Source organism: Rhinopithecus bieti, unplaced genomic scaffold, assembly GCF_001698545.2.
Source record: "Rhinopithecus bieti isolate Rb0 unplaced genomic scaffold, ASM169854v2 scaffold_59, whole genome shotgun sequence".
Taxonomy (NCBI): Eukaryota; Metazoa; Chordata; class Mammalia; order Primates; family Cercopithecidae; genus Rhinopithecus; species Rhinopithecus bieti.
The window spans coordinates 1,577,833-1,601,106 of record NW_016803115.1 but is presented as its reverse complement, the minus strand read 5'-3'; the positions used below and the strand labels follow the sequence as shown (position 1 = coordinate 1,601,106).

Below are 23,274 nucleotides of genomic sequence, written 5' to 3'. Positions count from 1 at the left end.
TTTTTTGAGATAGAGTCTCGCTCTGTTACCCAGGCTGGAGTGCAATGGCGTGATCTCGGCTCACTGCAACCTCCACCTCCCAGACTCAGTGATTCTCCCGCCTCAGCCTCCCGAGTAGCTGGGATTACAGGTACCCGCCACCACGCCCAGCTAATTTTTTTTTTGTATTTTTATTAGAGACAGGGTTTCACCATGTTGGCCAGACTGGTCTCAAACTCCTTACCTCAGGTGATCCGCCCACCTCAGCCTCCCAAAGTGCTGGGATTACAGACATGAGCCACTGTGCCTAGCCGAGATGAGTTTTTTATATCCCCCATTAAAATTCATGGAGCTCCTGAATTCTATCCCTGATCCTCTTGGGGGAATCCACTGCTCCCCAGCTAAGAACCTCTGGTTTAGATAAAAGAGGCTGTTCATTAGACTAAGTGACTCCTGGACTGAAAGTCCCTGGATAGCTCTTTTCAAAGTGGAACCTCATGGGAACCATCAGTTTGAAGGCAAAGCTCAGGAATCTTGAGTGGCCCTGTAGGTCCTTCTAAGGATTTACAGTTCTGCAGACTTAAAGCTGCTAGGGACGGGAAAAGTGTCAGTTGACAGCAAAATCACAGGTGGCAAATTTTGTGCAATACTGATGCTCTTTATTCTGAATTTTGGCAAAGACGCGTGTCCCCTGCATGAGTAAGATCTGATTCATCATTTTCCCAGCCCACAGAACACTTGGTAATTCTAATTCCGCTTTGAGGCAATGTTTACAGCTTGTTTTATCTTTTCTAATTATTTGATAACTGTTTCTTATTGGGGCTGTGAGTTCTCTCTTTGTGATTTATTTATTTTTCTGCTATTACTATAATCTTTAGAGAAATTACAATTATTATAGAAACTACAAATGTTTTTTTCTCCTCTCTTTTGGCTTTTTTCCATTAAAGAATTGAAGTCATTTGTGTTAGATTTCTAACACCTGAAGGACTTACTACTAAGATGAATGGAAAATTATGTATTTAAATAAAAATTTCTCTAAATAAATCACCAAGACAAGGCCTAGTCTGTAAAAGAGGGAATTTGCATGTGGATTCTTTTGAGTTGAGTGTTGGGCTCTTTGGTTTCACAGAGGCATTTCAAGTAATAGAATTCTGCAGAAAACCTAAATGGAGTGATCTGGCCTTCTATTTACAGGGTAGACCTTGAAGTTGTCCAGTCAAGACAACAGCTTACTCTGTCTGCCCAACTTTGATGGGCACTGGTGAGACTATAGATCATGATAGTCCCTGACAATAAGAAATTTCCAAACCAACTGAAAGGTCAGTTCATCTATATAAAGAACAATTGGATACTACTCCACTATAGCATTTAAGACTCAATTAAAGAGCAGAGATCATAATAGCTTTACTCAGTACTGCATGCCCAGAACACCTTGCACATACTAGTTGATCAATACATGGTGAACAAGTGAATGAATGTTGTTATTAGAATTCAGGCAAAGGAAAAATCACTGTGGATTTCTGGTAGATGGCGAGACTTAAGGTGTGAAGGCTGTGGATTAGCCATGAGAAGGAGAAAGGCACTGCAGCTATAGAGAATGTGAAGCATGCAGCAATCAGATGACTGGAGTTAAGGGCTTCTCTTGGGAAACCTAGGCAGAGAAGTTTGATTGGACAATGTTAACAGAGAGTGAGGGATGAACCTAGACCTTAAGCATGTCAAAGACATGATAAGAAGATTGTTCCAGGATGACACTTCTTGGAGCATGAGACACAGCAGATTGAAGGGAGAAGAGACCAGAGGCAGCACCACCAGGATATTGTGCCAGATGAGGTGCTGAGAGTGCCACCTAGGTTGTGACACTAGGAATAAATAGAAAGTGTTTAATTCTGGAAACATTTAGAGGCAACAAATTTCCTGGAATGGGCATGAGCTTTAGGCAGCCCTCATTTTCAACTTTAGAGAACTGAGCAAGTCCCCAAAGAAGTGAGAAAAAAATATTCAAAAAGCTGGCAAATCATTGTTGCCAAGGACAAACAAATTACATTTTTCTTTTGGCAAGTACTTTTTTTGGAAAGAAATACTAAAGGCAATGAAGAGAGAATGACAGCAGAAACAACCAACATTTCTCTGGTTATTTGCAGTTTCAAGAACATTTTTGTGTATCCAAGCATATTTGAAACAATGGAAAACAGCAAAACAGAGAATCATTATGAAATGTATTTTTATCATAGATAAGTTAGTATACTTTTTTACATGACAAAAAAATCAGTATCAAGTAGTATCTATTCTGAATATTCTCTCAATGGGAAGAACTAGAAGGAAAAGCCAAACAAAATTCTTATTTTGGGTCCTACTATCTATTGCCTACTAAAGGTATAACTTCATTTGTAAAATGAATGTCCCTAAAAATATATGCATAGCTGTCATATTACCTTCAAATCTAAGGAGAAAAAAAAGCTATTTCAATGTATGATTGAAAATAAATATGTTTTAAGTTAAAAATAATTTGTAATATGATATAAACACACCCTGGGTCAGGCAGAGTGGATCATGCCTATAACCCCAGCACTTTGGGAAGCTGAGGCAAGACTGTTTGAGGCCATAAGTTTGAGACCAGCCTGGGGAACATAGTGAGATCTTGTCTTTACACAAGTTTTTTAAAATTTAGCTGGATAGGCCGGGCGCGGTGGCTCAAGCCTGTAATCCCAGCACTTTGGGAGGCCGAGACCGGGGCAGGCGGATCATGTGATAAGAGGTCAGGAGATCGAGCCATCCTGAGCCTAATACGGTGAACCCCGCGTCTCTACTAAAAAATACAAAATGCGGGCGGACGAGGCGGGGCGCCTGTAGGTCCCAGCTACCTCGGTACGCCAGGCTGAATACAGGAGAATGGCGTGATCCCGCGGTGAGGCCGGGCTTGCAGTGAGCTGAGAGCGGCCACTGCCACCCAGCGCCTGGGTCGTGCCGTCAAGCTCTCCGGTCCTTCAAAAATATAAAAAAAAAAAAAAAAAAAAATTTAGCTGGATGTGCCCAGAAGTTTGAGGCTGCAGTGAGCTATCATCACACTATATTGTAGCCTGAGTGAAAGAGCAAGGCCCTGTCTATAAACAAAACGAAACAAAAAAAGACCCCCAAATCATCTACTTTGTAAGTTCAGATTTTCACCTATGATTTATGGATTGTATAATACTCTTTTATGCACATACATACATTTTTATGCACATACATACATGTACATATATTCATATATATACACACATATATATACATATTTACATATCACAGTACAGAATGCCTAAAGAAAGTACTGCGTGGTATTCAATATTACAGGACTGGAGGACCTTAAGGAATTCCTGAAACAGTGTTAGAGAAACCTCAGGGTCACTGGAGTCAGCTTGCACCAGCTTATGGGAGTCAATTGTTAGCATCTTTTCCCAACTCCACATTCAGTGACATTGTGTTGATAGCTTAAAATCAGCCACGGTGGAATTATTTACACCACAGAAATCAGTAAACACTAGGAATTGGTGCTTCTACTCACCCTTGCCACCAACCAGTTAAGCATTTACAAGAATACCACTGTTCCTAAAATATATTTCAAGAATTACTGCTATAGAGAAGGCACGATGCTAATGGAAAGGCATATAGAGATAAAAATGATGAAAGAGACAACTTTGAGGCACAGGAATAAAATCGGATCTAAAAATAAAAGGAGATTCTTATGATAAACTCTGAACAAATGGATAGAAGCATTAAGAAGAAAAATGCCTTCCCCAGCTGAGAAAAAATACGTTTTAGTGTTCAAAAGGTTTAAAATGTACCAGGAAAAATTAATTGAAGGAACACAATTAAGGTTGGGAATGTCCTCAGTTTCTCAGAGAAAAGGAAAGTCTTGCAAGCATCTTAGCAGGAAAAAATAGGTTACCAACAAAGGAACAAAAAACATGCTGGCTTCAGACTTTCTATAAACTGAAATATCAAAGTTTATTGACCATTATCTAAAACATTAGGGTTTTAAAGATAAAATACAGAACATGATTCAAGAACTATACATGAAGAGAAGTTTCTGTTCATCCTCCAAGATAATAGTCATTTTCAGAGATCAATGGCTAAAATATCTGACTCTCATGCATCTTTACTGAAGAAAGATTGTATTTCCAGTTATCATCAGATAAATCAAAATCAAGGCTAAAGAATAAGTAAGTTGTGAGAAAAAAGACCATCAATGCATGGCCTAGAGTTAAGACTACATACTCATTATAAATATAATTACAATATTAAGTGCAAACACTACAATTCAATATTAAAAAGAAAGTTAAATGATTAGCAAAAACCACAAATACCATGTGTGTTCATACAGGGGAGTAGGTGTGAAGGGGTGTCAAGTTCAAGGGAGAAGTAGAGGGACAATTGAAATGTATTAGATCATTGTGTAACACAGGAGGAGTCAAAAGTTATTGTTTCATCTTGACTTTGGTAATTAGATAAATACCTGTTAAAGTATGTTTTTAAAAACATGCCAATAGCCACCAATTAGAACACACAACAGAATGTGTATGTACCTTTTGAATACCTTCAGATATACAAGTAAACATAGTTCACAGAGCAAAAGACAGAAACACTGTGTACAGTGCAGTAACATAAAAATCAAAACATAAAACAAGATGATAAAAATAAAACCATACACTCAATTTTCTTTTTCTTGAGATAGGGTCTTACTCTGTCACAGCACAATCACGACTCACTGCAGCCTCAACCTCCATGTTCAAGTGATCCTCCCACCTCAGCCTCCTGAGTAGCTGGGACTACAGGTGAATGCCACCATACCCCGCTAATGTTTGCATTTTTTTGTAGAGATGGGGTTTTACCATGTTTCCCAGGCTGGTCTCAAACTCCTGGGCTCAAGCAGTCCGCCCACTTCAGCCTCCCAAACTGCTGGGGTTACAGCAAATCACCACACATGGCCCATACACTCAGTTTTGACAATAAATATTGATCTTTTAAACTGCTGTCTTTAAAAAGGCAAAGAGAATGAATTTAAAAATAGAAGTTAGCTACGTGCTGCATATAAAAGATAAACCTAAAATCCCGCATCACAAAAGTTAAAAATACAGAGAAATGTAGTTATTCCACAAAAAGAACAAGCAAAAGAAAACAAAGGTAACTATGTTGATAACAGTTAAAAACTTCAGGCCGGGCATGGTGGCTCACACCTGTAATCCCAGCACTTTGGGAGGCTGAGGCGGGCAGATCATGAGGTCAGGAGTTCAAGACTGGCCTGGCCAACATGGTGAAACCCTGTTGCTACTAAAAATACAAAAATTAGCCTGGAGTGGTGGCAGGCACCTGTAATCCCAGCTACTCGGGAGGCTGAGGCAGGAGAATCGTTTGAACCCGGAGGCAGAGGTTGCAGTAAGCTGAGATCACTTCATTGTACTCCAGCCTGGGTGACAGTGCGAGACTCCGTCTCAAAACAAAACAAAACAAAATGAATTCAAGGCAAAGAACATCAACCAGCATAAAGAATATCACTTCATGTGAATAAATGCTATAATCTGTAATGAAACATGATGCTTATTAACCTTTGTTAATAAGGTTGTAAAATAACATCAAAATAAAGAGAAGCTTGATCGTAATAGGCAACTAATATATCACTATTATAATGACATATCAAGAATTTATGCGTATATACACCCAGAAATTTTGTTCTCTGTAAGAAACTCTGGGCCGGGCACAGTGGCTCCTGTCTATAATCCCAGCACTTTGGGAGGCTGAAGTGGGTGGATCACCTGAGGTCAGGAGTTTGAGACCAGCCTGGCCAATGCGATGAAACCCTGTCTCTACTAAAAAATACAAAAATTAGCCGGGTGTTGTGGTATGCGCCTGTTGTCCCAGCTACTTGGGAGGCTGAGGCAGGAAAATCATTTGAACCCAGGAGGCGGAGGCTACAGTGAACCGAGATAGTACCACTGCACTCCAGCCTGGGTGACAGAGCAAGATTCCATCTCAAAAAAAATAAAAATAAAAAATAAAAGAAGCTCTGTTTTAAGTATCCACGGATGACTTTTAGAAATTAATTATAAACTAGTATACCAAGAAATCTCAATAAATTCCAAAAAGTAGAAATAATTCAGTCCACATTTCTTGACCAGAGTGCCTAATTAAAAGCAGAAGTTCAACTGAAGAAACTTCAACTACTTAGAACCAAAAATTTTGCTCTAAATAATACTGGATCAAGGCCAGGCATGGTGGCTCCCGCCTGTAATCCCAGCACTTTGGGAGGCCAAGGTGGGTGAATCACTTGAGGTCAAGAGTTTGAGACCAGCCTGGCCAACATGATGAAACCTCGTCTCTACTAAAATTCAAAAATTAGCGGGGTGTGGTGGCACATGCCTGTAATCCCGGTTACTTGGGAGGCTGAGGCAGGAGACCTGCTTGAGCCCACGAGGCAGAGGTTGCAGTGAGCTGAGGACATGCTGCTGCATTCCAGCCTGGGCTATAGAGGAAGACTCTGTCTCAAAAAAAAAAAATTTTTTTAAATAAATAAATAAACATTACTGAGTGAAAGAGGAAAGCAAATATAGAATAACTGGTTTAGAAAGCTAAAACAATACTTAACAAATTACACAAACTTTTCCCAAATTCTTATTTAGAAGTCATTTCATGACCATATTTTTTTTTTTACTTTTAAAAGGAGAGAAATCAAATCATGCAAATGCAAAAATATAAATTAGCTCCTAGTTTAATTATTGGTTTACTGATAAGTATCTAACAACTGGCTTTCCAAAAAAAGTATGCATATAAATGTATGTGCATTAAATTTTATATTTTACTATTTTGCAGATATAAAGGATGTGTAGCCTGCAACTTACAAATGATAAAATATACAATATTCTTTACTGTTAATTCCACGTAGTCAATCAATTCTCACACAATGTTTTCATTGACTTTTGTCAGTGAAACTCTTATAAATGTAGCCAGCCAACCAATGGTTGAACTTGAAGAATGATTACAGTTCCAATATGAATTATGTTATTAACATTAATAAGACACAAGTGATATATGTCAAAGAGGTATGTCCAAAATCTGCTTGTTAATGATGTGAGTTTGAGGCCAGCCTGACCAACACAGAGAAACACCTCTCTACTAAAAATACAAAATTAGCCGGGTGTGGTGGCACGTGCTTGTAATCCTAGCTACTTGGGAGGCTGAGGCAGGAGAATCGCTTGAACCTGGGAGGCAAAGGTTGTGGTGAGCTGAGATCGTGCCATTGCACTCCAGCCTGGGCAACAAGAGCAAAACTCCGTCTCAAAAAAAAAAAAGTAAAACTATGCTTAGCTTATATACTGCAAAAAACTAGGCCTTGGGCCACATGGGTTGTAGTTTGCTGACCCCTGATTTAGATCATCGCTTCATTCATCTACCAAGATTAATTACAGATTGATTATATATCTAAGTAAAAATACATGAATACAGAAAAATAAGCAAATGTATATTAAATGCCTGACAGGAGGAAGACTCTCTATGTTTAAGAGCATCAGAAGAAATTTCAAAGGGAAAACTTTATAGATTTGACTAAAAAACTGTGGCAGCTTAATTAGTGGGATAAATAGAAAATACGGTGTCACTTCTTAAGCCGGCACATTTGCAGAAAATGGTTAAAGTCAGAAGATAAAGAAAATTATCACCCAGAATTTTCTGTGTAAGCTTTTTTAAATGTCTCATCACTGTTATTTTCAAAGGAGCTTTAAAAGCTGTGTTCTCAAAAATAGTTCATTCTTTCACAGTAGTTTGAGAAATGTTTTCCCAAAGTCAAATTTGAATCTCTCCTAGTGTGATCATATACCCTTCCTGACTGGCCTTACTGTAATGAAAATAAAGAATAATTGGGCCAGGCATGGTGGCTCATGCCAGCACTCTGGGAGGCCCAAGTGGGCAGATCACTTGAACCCAGGAGTTTGAGACCAGCCTGGGCAACATGGTGAAACCCCATCTCTACAGAAAAATACAAAACCTAGATGAGCATGGTGGCATGCTCCTGTAGTCCCAGCTACTCAGGAGGCTGAGGTGGGAGAACTGTTTGAACCCAGGAAACTGAGGCTGCCGTGAGCCATGATTGTGCCACTGCACTGCAGCCTGGGTGACAGAGTAAGACCCTGTTTGAAAACAAACTAAAAAGAAAAATTTTTGATGAATTTGAATATTCTGTCAACTTTTTAGTTATTCTGTCCCTTCTCCAAAAAAGAGAAGCAATATTCATGTCCAATGTTGTCAACACTCCATAAACAGTAAAAAACAACCAGTGTCAAGCTCCTTAGAGGTGGTGGGAATCTCAACAGGTAGCCAGAGCATGGGAACAGGGATCTGGGACAAATGTGTTCAAAGTTTGGTAATCAGGATGTTGGCATTCTATTATAAAGAGGTCCGCTGGGTGCGGTGGCTCACACCTGTAATTCCAGCACTTTGGGAGGCCCAGGCGGGCCTGAGGTCAGGAGTTTGAGACCAGCCTGACCAACATGGAGAAACCCCATCTCTACTAAAAATACAAAAATGAGCCAGGCGTGGTGGTGGGCACCTGTAATCCCAACTACGTGGGAGGCTGAGGCAGGAGAATCGCTTGAACCCGGGAGGCGGAGGTTGCCGTGAGCTGAGATCATGCCACTGCACTCCAGCCTGGGCGACAGAGCAAGACTCTGTCTCAAAAAAAAAAAAAAGGTCCCAGACACCAGACTGGAATGTAAGGGTCAGAGAGCTCAAATGCCCAGGATGGGGGACCAGAAAGAAACAGGCAAAGTCTAACTCAAGCTACTGGGCACACTGCTGTAAGAGTGACAAAAATGCTAGTCAAGGCAGACCAGTTTAGGCACTAGCTTAGGGACTTGAAAGCAGCAATCCTCTTTTAAGAATAGCAGTGCCACAGTGGTGGGGTGTTGATAAAGGGAGCACTGCCCCTTTGCAGAATGCTAGAGCAAGCCAGAGACTTTGGGAGCATAATTATTTTCAGTGTCATACAAATAACACCAACATTACCTCGGCAGGAGTCGCATCGTCCTGTTGGTGATAGTTGTGTTAGACAGATTGAGATACAGGACCCCCGGGCAGCCCTCAGAAATGTGTCTCATTGATTCATCCTGCATGAAAAACAGAGTGGAGACGCTTATCAAATTGCATCAGGCTTTGCAATTTCCCTATTATCTTTCTATTATCCCTCTTCCTGTTCCAGAAAAAAATACATGCAAGAGTTGCTTTCTTCATATTCTTTATCGGCTATTAGGTTGAAATGAAATTAAATAGAAGCCAATGCTTTTGCTCAAAGCATCATTACTCCCTCCTTTTCCCTTTCCTTGGAAATCAAGTCTCATTCCATCACAATGACACTTCATTAAAATGTGAACCCATGCAAGTTCAACTCTGTCACAAGAAATTTGAGCTCAAATGTCAAAGTGTCAAACACTTCTGACTCTTCATATGCAGGAAAGCAATTAAAAACTCATCCATTTTAAACTTATTAAAATTATTCTGAAAGACAGGAGTAGTAAACACTCTCAACAGTGGAACTTTAGTAACAGTCCATATTTATACACATATACATTTATTCATAGATGTGTGTATGTGTAATTAAGCTTCTGTGGTTCTGTTAACTAAATATTTTAAATAGCTGAACAGATTTTCAACAGATTTATGGTAAGTTTGAGATGGCTAAAATAAAATATAGGCTATATACCAGTTGGGCAGGAGATTCAATGTTGGGGTTAGGTGGGGGAGGATCTCAAAGACTCAAGCACCCTTCCCCCAGAAAGCTGAAAACTGAAGTAAGAGAGTAAGTACTGTGACCATGAAATAAGAGAGATAGAAAAACAGAGGTTTCAAGCACAGATTCTACAATGAAATGTACAAGACCAGATGAATTGCAAGCATTGATTGCAACAAGCTGCTTTTTGTATAGGTAACACTATAGAAAATACAATGAGTAGCAACAGGTTTGTATTTAATGATTGAGGAATCTCCCCAGGAGCATCAACAGGGCAGCCAGTTTAAGTATTAGTGGTGTATGCAATGTTTGACACTACCTCAGTCCCGAAAAGAATAGACTGTTGCATCTATCTGACTGGAAGAGATTTAAATCATCACTAGGCTAGAAGATGTGGTTCTGAGAAGAATTCTGCATCAGAAATATGGCCACTCCTAACACCACTAAAGATAGTAAAGGTTTATTTTCAGCAGGATCACTGAGGTTTAACATTCTATTCATTACTATTTCCAGTAGTCATGGATTTTTAAAATAATAAAATCCTGCAGGTCACAGCATCCGTCACACTCAGATAGGAATTGGTTGATTTACAGGGGCAGCAAACCATGCCTTAAAGAGAACACAAGATTCTATTTGAAAGCTGTAAATCTATGTGATTCTGCTATAGGGAAGGTTCTATGCACCCATGCTTCATGAGAGGCCACTGCAGAGGTTTTGATAAACACTAGTCTTAACTACAGTATTCAAGCTGTCAGCATTTTTTCTAGATGCCCCATCACCAAAATGAAGGATTTGAATAGGTGTGGATACATAAAATGTGTACAGTACAATTTTTCCAAAAAGAATCGAGAGAATAACCATAATGTGTGGCACCGTATTTTAATACAAAGAAAACCTGTCTTTGAAAACGTTCAGCATGCCAATCAAGTATCAAAGTGATTATACACATGTTGAAAGACCTTGGCAAAATGCAAATGAGATGAGGCAAGGAGAGGAGAAAGAGCTGGCTTAAACACCCTCAGAGAGGCAGCCAGCCCCAAAGAAGATGAAAATGTGGGGATCAGGAAGAGGAAGGTGGAGTAGCTTTATGTACCACAAAGAAATCTGACTTTCTGTTTGAGATGAGGAGGCAATCCATTCTCTGCATTTTCCTGTCTAAAGAAGCTTGGACATCCAAACAAAATTAGACCACTCCCATTCTCAGATTGAGATGAGGAGGTAATGCATTCTCTACATTTTCCTGTCTGAAAAAGCTTGAACATCCAAACAAATTTAGACCACTCCCATTCTTAGTACTTAAAAGAACTCAGGATTTAATCCCCAAATGTTTGAACACATAAATGCAAAAACTGAGTAGCTACATTGCAGAATGGCTTATGAATTTGTCCTCAATGTACTCAAATCCTTCTGAATGTAATATATTTCACAAGACAAGCTTAGAAATCAAAGCTCTTTGAATGAATGTTACTCAACTCCGGAGCCTGTGTCCCAGTCTACGTCTCAAAGGGAAAAACAATAGTAAAATGTAGCTGGATAAAATTATCGGCCCTATATAATATTAGACTCCAAAATTGGACAAGACTTTGATGTTCACAAATTCAATGCAGATGGCATTGTTTTGACTTCCCTATTAGAGGGCCAAACTCAAAGAATCTGATATTTTACTCAAATACAGAACTCAAGCTCCCTGAGGACAAGAACTGAAAAATGATTCATTTTTTAATTCCCTCCAACACCTAGCAGAACATATTTAACACAGTAGGTGCTAAAACATCCACAGAAAGAGTAAATCCACTTGACAAACAACTTCATTATAACCACAGGCAGACATCTGGAGAATATAGTAGTCAAGATTTAAAATCTTTCTTCATGAAGAAGCCCACGTTCACTTTGCTAGTGGAAAAAGAGTGCAACCAGAGAAAGTAGAACATTTTTTCTCTGATGTGATCTTTGACATGTCTGTCTATGCCTCCATTTCTTGTAGATGACCCTTAAGGGCACTTTTGAACATAAAGAAACAGGTTATTTATATTAAAGTATAAGCCACTGAGAAGATGCTTAGTTTCTTTATGGGTGGTTCTTTATGTTCTGCTGGTCAGGGATTAAACAACTAATTTAAATGCTGAATCTGTGTATTGAGGCAAGGAGTGGAGGAGTTCTGAGGGTCTTAACATTTTTGTGTACACATTCTATTTGTGTATAATGCCTTCCATGTTTTGAAAAGATGTTTTACTGTGGAAATAGGGGGATGGATTTCATGGGGAAAAATTACTAAAGTAGGATTTTCAAAGTGCTCAGTTCTAAAACAGGAGATATATACGTAAACGTAAGTGTTATACACAGTGTGAAGGATCTGTGTTGAAGTACTGAGACTGTATGTAGCTCAGGAGAGAGAGAAATTAATTCTGTCAGCTGGGCGCAGTGTCTCACGCCTGTAATCCCAACACTTTGGGAGGCCGAGGAGGGTGGATCACTTGAGCTCAGGAGTTCAACACCAGCCTGGCCAACATGGTGAAACCCCATCTCTACAAAAAAAAAAAAAAATACAAAAATTAGCCAGGTGCAGTGGCACGTGCCTGTAATCCCATCTACTTGGGTGGCTGAGGCAAGAGAATCACTGGAACCCGGGAGGCGGTGGCTGTAGTGAGCCAAGATGGCGCCACTGCACTCCAGCCTGGACTACAGAGCAAGACTCCATCTCAAAAACAAACAAACAAAAAAATAAATTATATTAGAAATTAACTGTCAAAAAGTGAATAGAATTGCATAGGGCTGGGGGTTGAGAGAAAATGAAGGGTGACTGTTAATGGGCATGAGTTCTTTTAGGAGTGAGGGAAATGTTCTGAAGTTGGTTGTGGTGATGGTCACACAACTCTGTAAAAATACAAAACCATGAAACTGTACACTTTAAGTGGGTAAATTTAATCTCAATATAAATATAAATTTATTATATCTCAATAAAGCTGCTTTTTAAAGGTCAATAAAAAAAAGAGAATGGGAAGACCCAGTAGAGTTGAAGAGTGTATTAAAGAATGAACAGGTGTTAGCCAGGTTGGGATAGGGGTGGTGGGGAAGGAAGGGTAGTCATTTAGGCAGATGGAAAAACAAGTTCAAGGACACAATGAAATAGCATGACATGAACAGGGAACTTCCAAGTGGTTCAGTATTGAAACAGAGTAGAAATGTGAAAGAAAAAACTAGAAAGATGAGGCTGTAAAAGTGAGGCTGAGAGGTAGCAGGAAGGGGCCAATTCATGCAGTCTTTTCATCAGCGAGGAGGGGTTGGCCTTCATGATGGAGCTGGTGCCTTGTGATTGGCATTCCACAGCCAGGCGTTTCCTCCTATTACCTCCTGTCTCCTTAGGGACTTGCTCCATGGGTTGCTTCAGCTGACTCTCCATCATCCTCCATAAACCCGTTTCCATTTCCCTGTCCCTGTTTTCCTTCTACCACTCTCTAAGACACTTTTCTGGAAAGATTAGTTTATGCCTAATGCCTCACCTTCTCATCTCTTGTCCACTTCACAATTCATTGCAAGTAGATTTCTGCTCCAATATCCCAATGAAACTGTTGTAGCAAAAATTGGCAGTCCCTTCTGATTCTCAAATCTACAATGCATTGTTCAGTCCTTTTCTTACCTGTTCACTTTGGTTCTTTCTGAAACTCTACTCACTTTCATTGTGTGATACCTCTTCATTGTCAACCTACTTCTCTTACTATTCCTTCTGAATATCCTCTGTCTGCTCCTAAAAGTCAGCATTCCGTAAGGCTCAACCTTAAGTCTTCTCCTCTTCTCATACCTTCTAAATTGATCTTATTCACTCTTATGATGTTAATTATGACTTATACATAGATGTCAACCCAAGGTGGAATTTCAATTCTTGTCAATGTTGTCCATTGCCTACTTGGTATCTCCAGATGGTTGCATTCACTAAATATTATTGAATATAATATGCCAAAGTTTGTGCTGTTGTACCATGACTACCACAAATAGTAAGACACATCTCCTGCCCTTTGGGTCTCTTAGGCTATGGAGGAAGCTGAAACCCTATGGTTAAGGATATTTATCATAGGAACCTAGAGGAACAGCAGTGACCCCAGCCCTGGGAGCCAGTGATGTCTTCGTAGAAGAGGTGGTAATAAGCCTTAAAACCTGATAAAGAGGAAAGCACCACTTGGGGACAAAGGGAAAGGGCATTCTAAGCAAAGAGCAAATGCACAACTGCAAGGAGCAACTTGGAGCATGCAGCAAAGGAAGCTCAGTGGCTGTAGGCACTGCAAATTAGTGTGTACACAGAAACTGAAGCAAGTGAGGCTGGAAAGGGAGGCAGAGGCAAAACCACAGAGGGTCTTCAAGGTAGAGTAATATTAAAGAGCGTTGGCTTTATCCAGTTGTGTAGATGATGGGAGTGTGTGTAGCTGATGGATGATGAGAGTGAAGTAGTCATATCCGCCTTTTACAAAGAGTATAAAGTGCTCACAGAATGGAAGACAGGTTGGGGACAGAGGGAAAGACTGGAGACAGGAACCAGGAAGAAAGCAACTAGGGATACATATTCATTTCCATCTTCTTTGGTACAGCTGTTGATAGCCATGAAGATAAAATGAGCCTATCATGTCTACTGGGGCCCAATTTTTTTCTGTCTCATACACACACACCATTAAATATAAATACAGTTCATTTTGGGTAGTCATTGAAAAATTTCTACTTGCCAGAGGCTCCAACACTGAGCATACATCTACGTGATTAATATTAGCATTGTACAGATGGAGTAAAATTTCTTGTCAATGTTTAACATAGTTTGCTGTTTTCCACACTGAATCCCAAATAAGCACACAAGCATCTATTCTGCATATTGGCACTCCAATGTAGCAAGTCAATCTATATAAACAGCAGTAAAAATGGTTGCTTATACTCACTGTGAATGTTGGGCAGTCAGAGACATTCAGCTCTTGCAAGTTCCTACAGTGGCCTGAAGCAAATAAGTTATACATCACTAAACTACATATTGCAAATGTTTAAACAAAGTTTTTCTATCTTACATTGAATGCAGTGTATTCATTAGAAAACAAACAAAACCTTGGCAAGTAACATGTTCTAAGTATATGGTTTCTTTTCCCGGAAAAATGACTTTTTTGGGCTTCAGAATTAAAATATATAGACATGTTTATTATTGTTTGAGGATTATAGGAGTAAGGGGAAAAGAGAAAATATTACTGTGGGAAAACACTATATACTCGGAGCTTTTAGCTTGAAAGCACTTGAAGAAAACCAATCTGGTTTTTTGTGCCTGCTTTCTTATTTTTTTGTTTTCATTTAACATTTTATTATGAAAATTTTCAAACATACACAAAAGTGGAAAGAAGTGTACAATAAATAATCTATATAGCCACTGCTTGGATTCTAATTTATTTTTTACTGTATTTGCTTTATCATATATCCACCCACTCATTCATCTCTCTATACATCCCTCAATCATCTTATTTTTGTATGCATTTCAAAGTAAGTTGCAGACACTAGTACACTTACCCCAAATACTTCAACATGTATATCATAAATAATTCAGCATATATAATAATAAACAGAATAGTTGACATCATTTTGTTCAGGTCAGACTTATATAAAATTTATAATGAATTGTAAATAGACAAGTGGAAGGTCAGAAAGGCTAACTGACTAGCTCTGGGACCAGAGGCCAGTGCACAGCTTATAATCTCTCGGGGAAAATGAGACATGTATACAAACAGTTAGACGGTAAAGTGCTTCACAACCAGTGCCCTGAATCTCAGTGGACAGTAAGTAAAACTCCAAATCTGAGACAGAAGAGAAGCAGCTAGGGAGGCTACACAAACCAGTGACTGGGAGGAATGCTTGAAGCAAAGAAAAGGGAAGGCATTCTAGGTGGAGACCCCATGAAGCAGGAAAACTCCAGGCAAGAGGGGGATTCTGGTGTTCAAACTGTCACAACGAATAGAAAACACATTTGCTGCTCATAACCACACAGCCCCATGCTAGTAACAACAGACATGTTAGTAGTTATAAATCCATTTTGAACATTTCTTCCTTTGCCAAGAATGGACTGCATCCTAAGTGATATATGCAAACCAGAAATACTTTCAGAATTTTAAAAAATGAAAACAATTGTTAAAAATCTGCACATCCTGGAAGTCCTCAATAATATTTAATAAGGAGAAAATAGATTTCCCAAGCAATGTAAGTTTACAAAATAAATGTTCTTACAGAATACAGTAGTTATTCTGTTTGTTTGTTTCATTTTTTTGAGACAGGATCTCGCTTTGTCACCCACACTAGAGTGCAAGTGGCACCATGTTGGCTCACTACAGCCTCAACCTCCCAGGCTCAGGCGATCCTTCCACTTCAGCAACCCCCACTCCCATTCCCAAGTAGCTGACACTACAGGTGCATACCACCATGCCTGGCTAATTTTTGTATTTTTTGTAGAGACAGGGTTTCCCCATGCTGCTCAGACTGGTCTCCTGGGCTCAAGAGATCTTTATATAAGTCTGACCTAAACAAAATCATGTCAACTATTCTGTTTATTATTATCAGCCTCCCAAAGTGCTGGGATTACAGGCATGAGCCACCGCACCCAGCCAGAATAGTTATTTGAGAGTAATTCATCAGTTCAACAAATACTTAATAAGGAAATACAGCAGTTAACAAAATAGACAAAAATATTTTCCCTTAAGGAGTTTACTTTCTAGTGGGGAGAGACTAACAGTAAACAAAAGAAGTTAAATACCGTATCTACTTTGACAGATGGTGATAAGTGCTATGGAGAAGAAATAAAACAAGAAAAGAGATTGGGAGCACCCAACAAGTGTGATTTAAAATAGGGCTGAACAGGAAGTTTTCACTGAAAAGGTAACATTTGAGCCAAGACGTGCAGGAGATGACAAGGACAGTGCCATTTACTCCAAGCATCTCTGGAGCCCACACCCAACATGGTTGGTGACTGGGAGACAGAAAAGGATAGGAAAAAAAAAAAAAAGCTCAGGAAGACAACCATTCAAGTCCTACCCTTGTGTGTGCATCTCAAGGCTGTATTCTTTTAAAAGAAGGAGAATTCTTTTAATTTCTTAAATCTGATGTGATGATGAACCACAGGCTTCAGTTTTAATCATGCTGAGTCCTAACATTTGTGACTACTTCCCCCGGGGTGGCCACTGTGAAGCATCTTATGCGCATGAGCCTATTTTATCCTCCCAACAATATTAGGAGGTATCCTTGGTCCCATTTTACAGATGCTGAAGATGACCTGGGTTGATATACTTAAGCAGGTAAGAGAGCCTTGATTCAAACTCAGGGCATAAACATTCAGCCTCTAACCCAGACAACTAAGAGGGGAAGAAGCTTTCTATGTCACTGTTTTGTGGAACTAAAAGGCCTTTGCCTTAAAAAGTCTGTTCTTATCTGTCAGTAATGCAGTGCTTGCAATGGGCCTTAACTTTTAATATGTATTTTTTTTCTCTTTCAACCTAGGGACTCCACGTACCCCAGCTGGGTCTCATTGTTCCAGAACTGCATTAGTTAAGATTACCCAAACTTGGATTTCAAAGGAATACTTTCATTGTTCCGTCTGTAACACGAAGTAATTGGGGCCAGCTGGATGTCAGGATGCGTGTGGTTACCATTGTAATCTTGCTCTGCTTTTGCAAAGCTGCTGAGCTGCGCAAAGCAAGCTCAGGCACTGTGAGAAGCCGAGTGAATCATGGCCAGGCGGGTGGAGGCCGGAGAGGCTCCAACCCGGTCAAACGCTATGCACCAAGCCTCCCGTGTGACGTGTACACATATCTCCATGAGAAATACTTAGATTGTCAAGAAAGAAAATTAGTTTATGTGCTGCCTGGTTGGCCTCAGGATTTGCTGCACATGCTGCTAGCAAGAAACAAGATCCGCATATTGAAGAACAACATGTTTTCCAAGTTTAAAAAGCTGAAAAGCCTGGATCTGCAGCAGAATGAGATCTCAAAAATTGAGAGTGAGGCGTTCTTTGGTTTAAACAAACTCACCACCCTCTTACTGCAGCACAACCAGATCAAAGTCTTGACGGAGGAAGTGTTCATTTATACACCTCTCTTGAGCTACCTGCGTCTTTATGACAACCCCTGGCACTGTACTTGTGAGATAGAAACGCTTATTTCAATGTTGCAGATTCCCAGGAACCGGAATTTGGGGAACTACGCCAAGTGTGAAAGTCCACAAGAACAAAAAAATAAAAAACTGCGGCAGATAAAATCTGAACAGTTGTGTAATGAAGAAGAAAAGGAACAACTGGACCCGAAACCCCAAGTGTCAGGGAGACCCCCAGTCATCAAGCCTGAAGTGGACTCAACTTTTTGCCACAATTACGTATTTCCCATACAAACACTGGACTGCAAAAGGAAAGGTTTGTACTTTTCTTACTTCTTCATTTTCATGAATAACTTGAAATGCTCTTTGAATCTTATAATCCTCCCTACACCCCACCATGTCTTGGAATTCTCGATGTCACTTCCACCAGAAACCTTTCCCCATTGGCAATGGAATTCACCCCAAGTTTTTTGGGGGTACAGACTCAAGGCAGTTGGTAATTAAAGGACAATGACAAGACGGAAGGAGGTATCCTCAGTAGGGCAGCCATTTGGGTTCTACTCATTTGCACATCGCAAGCTGTCACTGTAAGGAATTCCTTTCATCTTAAATCCAATTTAACTTAGGTAGGTAAACCAAGGGGTATGAAAATAAGTACAAATGCCATCTATATAACCTGACTTACACCGATTAAAGTCAAAACATGGTGTGCATCTGTGAGAAGATAACCTCAAAGAGCAAACATCTGCAGAACAGGACTGTGAGAGCACTCTGAAACAGAGTGAAAGTGATGGCGCTTCTGTATTTCTTATCATTTAGTCCCAAGGTTTTAATAAATGCTCCTTTTTTTTTGAGATGGACTGTCACTCTGTTGCTCGGGCTGGAGTGCAGTGGTGCGATCTTGGCTCACTGCAACCTCCACCTCCCGGGTTCAGGCACTTCTCCTGCCTCAGCCTCTCAAGTAGCTGATTTTAATAAATGCCTCTTAACATCCTATATCTTAATTATTTCCAAATTACTCAGAATAAAACAATAAAAATTTAAAGAACTAAATTTAAAATATTTAACCTGAGAACTATGAGACTAAGGAAATCTTTCTAGAATATTACCTACTTCCTGCAAATCATTACTGGGTTTTGCAACCGATGCAATCTTGTGCTAGTATTTATGCAGGATTTGCACATGCAAGATAAAGTCATGAGCTAAGAAAACAGATGGGAGATTTCAGTAATGCTCTTGACATGTTAGTGAAGACTGATGTTCTCAAAGTGTGGTCTGGGAACTGCTAATCTACCCTACAATAACGAACGATGTAACAATGTCTATATGTTTCATTTCTGGCATGGTTTAATAACTTATTTGTAATATTAAATTAAAGCCAGATGTCATTAAGTGACGTTCATATACAGCATGGTATCATTTCTTCCACTTATTTTGGGAAATTTTGCTATGTTTTGTTTCTTTAAGGGCAAGAGAAAGAGAAAGTTCAGAGAGGAGGTCCTGGCTCCTCCCAAGATAATGTTAGGCAGGAATTTATTAACACTGTCAGGCAACCTGAACCAGAAGTAAATTTGCCCACTTACCGAGCAAAGTCATGCTCAAGCCCTGGTGCGGCCCCCACTGCCCACTCCCCGTGCCCCCCACCCCAACTGTAAAGATGGCACATGGTTAGATCTCACAGCAGCCATGTGGCACAGGGAGGTTTGCATACCAAGACACCCTGTGAACGGTATATAATTCAGTCCCATAGGAGAGCAGTTACATACAGCGTCATAACCTGGGACATGCCATTCTAGGCTCCAGGTACCCACACACATGCTGTCTACAACTTCCAGGAAGATAGTAACATTCCCATTTACAGATGAGGAAAATGAGGCTCAAAGAGGTTCAGTCACTTGACCATGGGTCTCACAGGTAAGTAGCAAAGCTAAGAAGTGAATCTTGGTCTACCTGAGTCAGAGCCTATGAGCACTCTACTTCACCCTGCAATCTTCCAGAATTAATCTGAGCATATTCAAACAATCAGCTGCCTCAACAATGCAAGCATTAGGGAATTTCGAAGAGTAAGTAAATGTAGTTTTTCTGTAGCCAGAGTGGGTAGAATTTCCCGGATATTGTTATGCTGAGTCCTTAGTGCTTCATGCTGAAGAGCCTGTTTATTAGAATTTCCTTTGTGGTGCTTAGATTGAAAACTGGAATTACATATTTTTAATACTAATACAAAGCTACTCTCCTAGATTTTAGTTAGAATACTTGATATTGCTGAGGATCTAACCTCAAGCTACAGTGAATTTGCACTTGCTGTATCAGGTGTAAATGAGAAAAGTAAATAGTATTAAATTTATTAATTATCTGAGAAAAATATCTATACAAGATTTAAAACTTCTACAACGAGACTACACTGTGTTCTAAGAAGAGATAACATGTAAGGAAATGTCTCTTTTTCACTGCTTTTATGCTCTTGGGCCATTCCCTCCCCCAATGAGCCTATTTCTGCTTTTGTATTTTTTCCTTTTTTCCCGTAATATTTTATCTTGAAAACATCAGCTTATAAAATATAAGTACATTTTATTGCTTGCTTTCTTCAACTTATTGTTGTCTAAACACAACCTTCTAGAAATGCCCCATAAATTCATACCCCTGCTTTAAAATACACATCATTTACTGAAACACAATATAAATAAGGTTTCATGACATACACACTTAGCATATATAATACTGGGTCATCAAAGAACAACTTAAGTTTCTCCAAGTGTTAATGACTATGTAATTCAGAGCCTATTATTTTAGATTATAAGACGAAGGGTAGGCCAGGTGCGGTGGCTCATGCCTGTAATCCCAGCACTTGGGGAGGCTGAGACAGGCGGGTCACTTGAGGTCAGGAGTTTGAAACCAGCCTGGCCAACAAGTTGAAACCCCATCTCTACTAAAAATACAAAAAAAAAAAAAAAAAAAAAAAAAAAAAAAATAGACATTGTAGCGGGCACCTGTAATCCCAGCTACTTGGGAGGCTGGGGCATGAGAATCGCTTGAACTCGGGAGGCAGAGGTTGCAGTGAGTTGAGATCACGCCACCGCACTCCAGCCTGGGTGACAGAGCAAGCCTCTGTCTCAAAGGAAAAAAAAACATGAAGGGTAGCTTTGTCTTTTAATACTATCAATACAAATGGTTTTCACTATGGTTTATATAAATCTAGTGATTCATCATTTTTTGTTATATTGCTGATTTCCATAAATTCAAAGGGAAAAGTCTTGTTTATTAAATTCCCTTTGGTAGTGGCTGCCACAGAGCCATGTGCTTTAGATTGATGATGATAATTGGACTGCAACCTTTGAAAGTGAAAATACACCGAAGTTAAAAATCATGGCTAGAATTCAAGTGTGACAACCTGAGGTTCTGTACAAGTATACCACATACACATGGTCACAAATAGAGAACCTGCATACAGATTCCCCAACTCGGAGTTGAGCCTTGCCCAGCTGACTTGCAATGAGTCAGATGGTGTGTGTAGGGGACCTAACACGTGCCAGTTCAACCACACAGACCTCGATGATCACTATGTATTTTTCCCTTAAATATCTAATGGCAAGAAAAAGAAATAATAGCTTTATTCACTGAGAAACAGGTACTTCGCCAAGAAATCCTAGTTTTTCAAAGGGAATAAATGTGAGACTAATTGAAAGGCATATTTATGCCATATTGAGGTAAATGGATTTGCCAAGAATATGTGAAAGTCAGAGTTTTTAAACTGCTGTTACTTTCACATTGACCAGAATAGTTTACCATTTTTAAGGAGTTATTTTCCTTCTGACATCAGATGGGGGAGAGTTATGCAGGTATATTACCCTTAGCTGCCTCTGAAGTTAAGGGCACAATTTTACTACAGCTTGAACAATAGTTAAGAATTTTGTATATGCAATAAACAGGGCCATTTATGTCTCTTTTCTTACTATTACAAGCTTTCAGAGTAGTTCTGAGGTGGCTGACAACCAAGAGAGCCTGCTAAATGGGGAAACTACCTGGAGAAATTTCCTAACTTCCTCCTCAAAATCAACAAGGTTTGGCTGGAGGAGGAGCAAGCTTGTAAGGGGTAGTAATCAAGTAAATATGGTATTTGTTGAGGCATTTACCAAGAATTTGGGGTAGCAGTATATATGAAATGTGCATACCACATAGTACCTGAACTAGAAATAGGGGAATTGATCAAATTCTCCTTCTGGTCTGGGGAAATGTATATTTATATAATCTTCATCAAAAGCAAACGCTGTGCATCAGTATTTGCAATTCTCATTCAAGTTCTAAGGTAAAAGAAGTAAAGAATTTTTCTACTCATCAACACAGCAGATGAGATTTTCCTGTGTTTTTCTAAGCCACACTAGGAAAGCCTTTGCTTTGCATTTCCTGGTATTACTTGTGGATGCTATTTTTACCCAGGACTGCTGCTGACAATCCCAAAATGGATTCTGCAGTTTATATTCTTTTTCCAGCACCCACAGATCTGCCACATTGCCTAGGCCGAGTGTCAGAGTGTTCTCATAAACATTTTTTTCTACCCATTTATTTGTGGTTAACCCACTTTAGCTTGCCCTACAGTGGTTGCTCTGTCATCCACCCTCATGTCCAGCCCAGCAGATGTGGGTTCAATAAGCAAGTCCTAATAAACAGGCTGCTTTCTAGAACCTAGGAGGTGCTGACTTTGGTGACAAGGATGACCTACAGGTCTTAATGGCTTTATAGGGCCTTAGCGAGGACTCTGGCTTTCATCACAATGAGATGGGAAGTCACTGGAATATTTAGCACATGCTAAGGCTTGTTTCATACCGACTTTCTTTGGCTTTAGATATCCCTTACCCCTTTCCTTTAAGAGCTGATTCTTCAATCACACAGATATAACGGTGACCAAGAAAATGGGGGCAAAAAGAGCATAACAACCTAAATATTATTAAATTTTCCAGAGTTGAAAAAAGTGCCAAACAACATCCCTCCAGATATTGTTAAACTTGATTTATCATACAATAAAATCAACCAACTTCGACCCAAGGAATTTGAAGATGTTCATGAGCTGAAGAAATTAAACCTCAGCAGCAATGGCATTGAATTCATCGATCCCGGTAAGTTCCCCTGTATAGCCCCTTCAATGGGTGGCAAGTGTTCTGTGATTTTTTTTCTATGGCAACACTTATATACAGTAAATTTAGTTTAAAAATAACTGAACTAAATAATAAAGTACAAGTTTTAATTAAACATGACACTTATATTAGGAGTTATTTGGCACTCAGAGAAATACTTGCCAAACTGCTGCTTTATGAAGTATGTAATACCACATATTACTACCATTTATTGTTAGCCCAAATAGTGTGTTATAGAATAGATTTTTAAAGTAATATATGGCAAATGGTTAGTAGTATGCTAAAATGTAGTGATTTTTTTTTTTTTTTTTTTTTTTT

At 39.4% G+C, this 23,274-nt stretch overlaps 2 protein-coding genes across 11 annotated transcripts in view; one reads left to right on the top strand and one right to left on the bottom strand.

The window, feature by feature from the left end:
- FBXL13 (F-box and leucine rich repeat protein 13) overlaps positions 1-23,274 on the bottom strand; it is a 303,981-nt gene that overhangs the window by 134,409 nt on the left and 146,298 nt on the right. For all 10 annotated transcript variants that reach the window (XR_001881688.1, XR_001881732.1, XM_017853395.1 and 7 more), the window contains 2 exons: positions 14,653-14,705; positions 9,013-9,113 (listed from right to left, as the gene is read on the bottom strand). Coding sequence is in view for 8 of the 10 variants with exons in the window: in XM_017853395.1 (XP_017708884.1) it covers positions 9,013-9,113; positions 14,653-14,705 (154 nt within the window). In the remaining 2 variants the exon portion in view is untranslated. The remainder of the gene's footprint in view (positions 1-9,012; positions 9,114-14,652; positions 14,706-23,274) is intronic.
- Positions 1-23,274, top strand: part of LRRC17 (leucine rich repeat containing 17) — a 39,398-nt gene that overhangs the window by 4,790 nt on the left and 11,334 nt on the right. Inside the window, exons 2-3 of the mRNA XM_017853801.1 lie at positions 17,237-18,143; positions 22,783-22,938. Coding sequence (XP_017709290.1) covers positions 17,372-18,143; positions 22,783-22,938 — 928 coding nt within the window. The 5' untranslated portion in view covers positions 17,237-17,371. The remainder of the gene's footprint in view (positions 1-17,236; positions 18,144-22,782; positions 22,939-23,274) is intronic.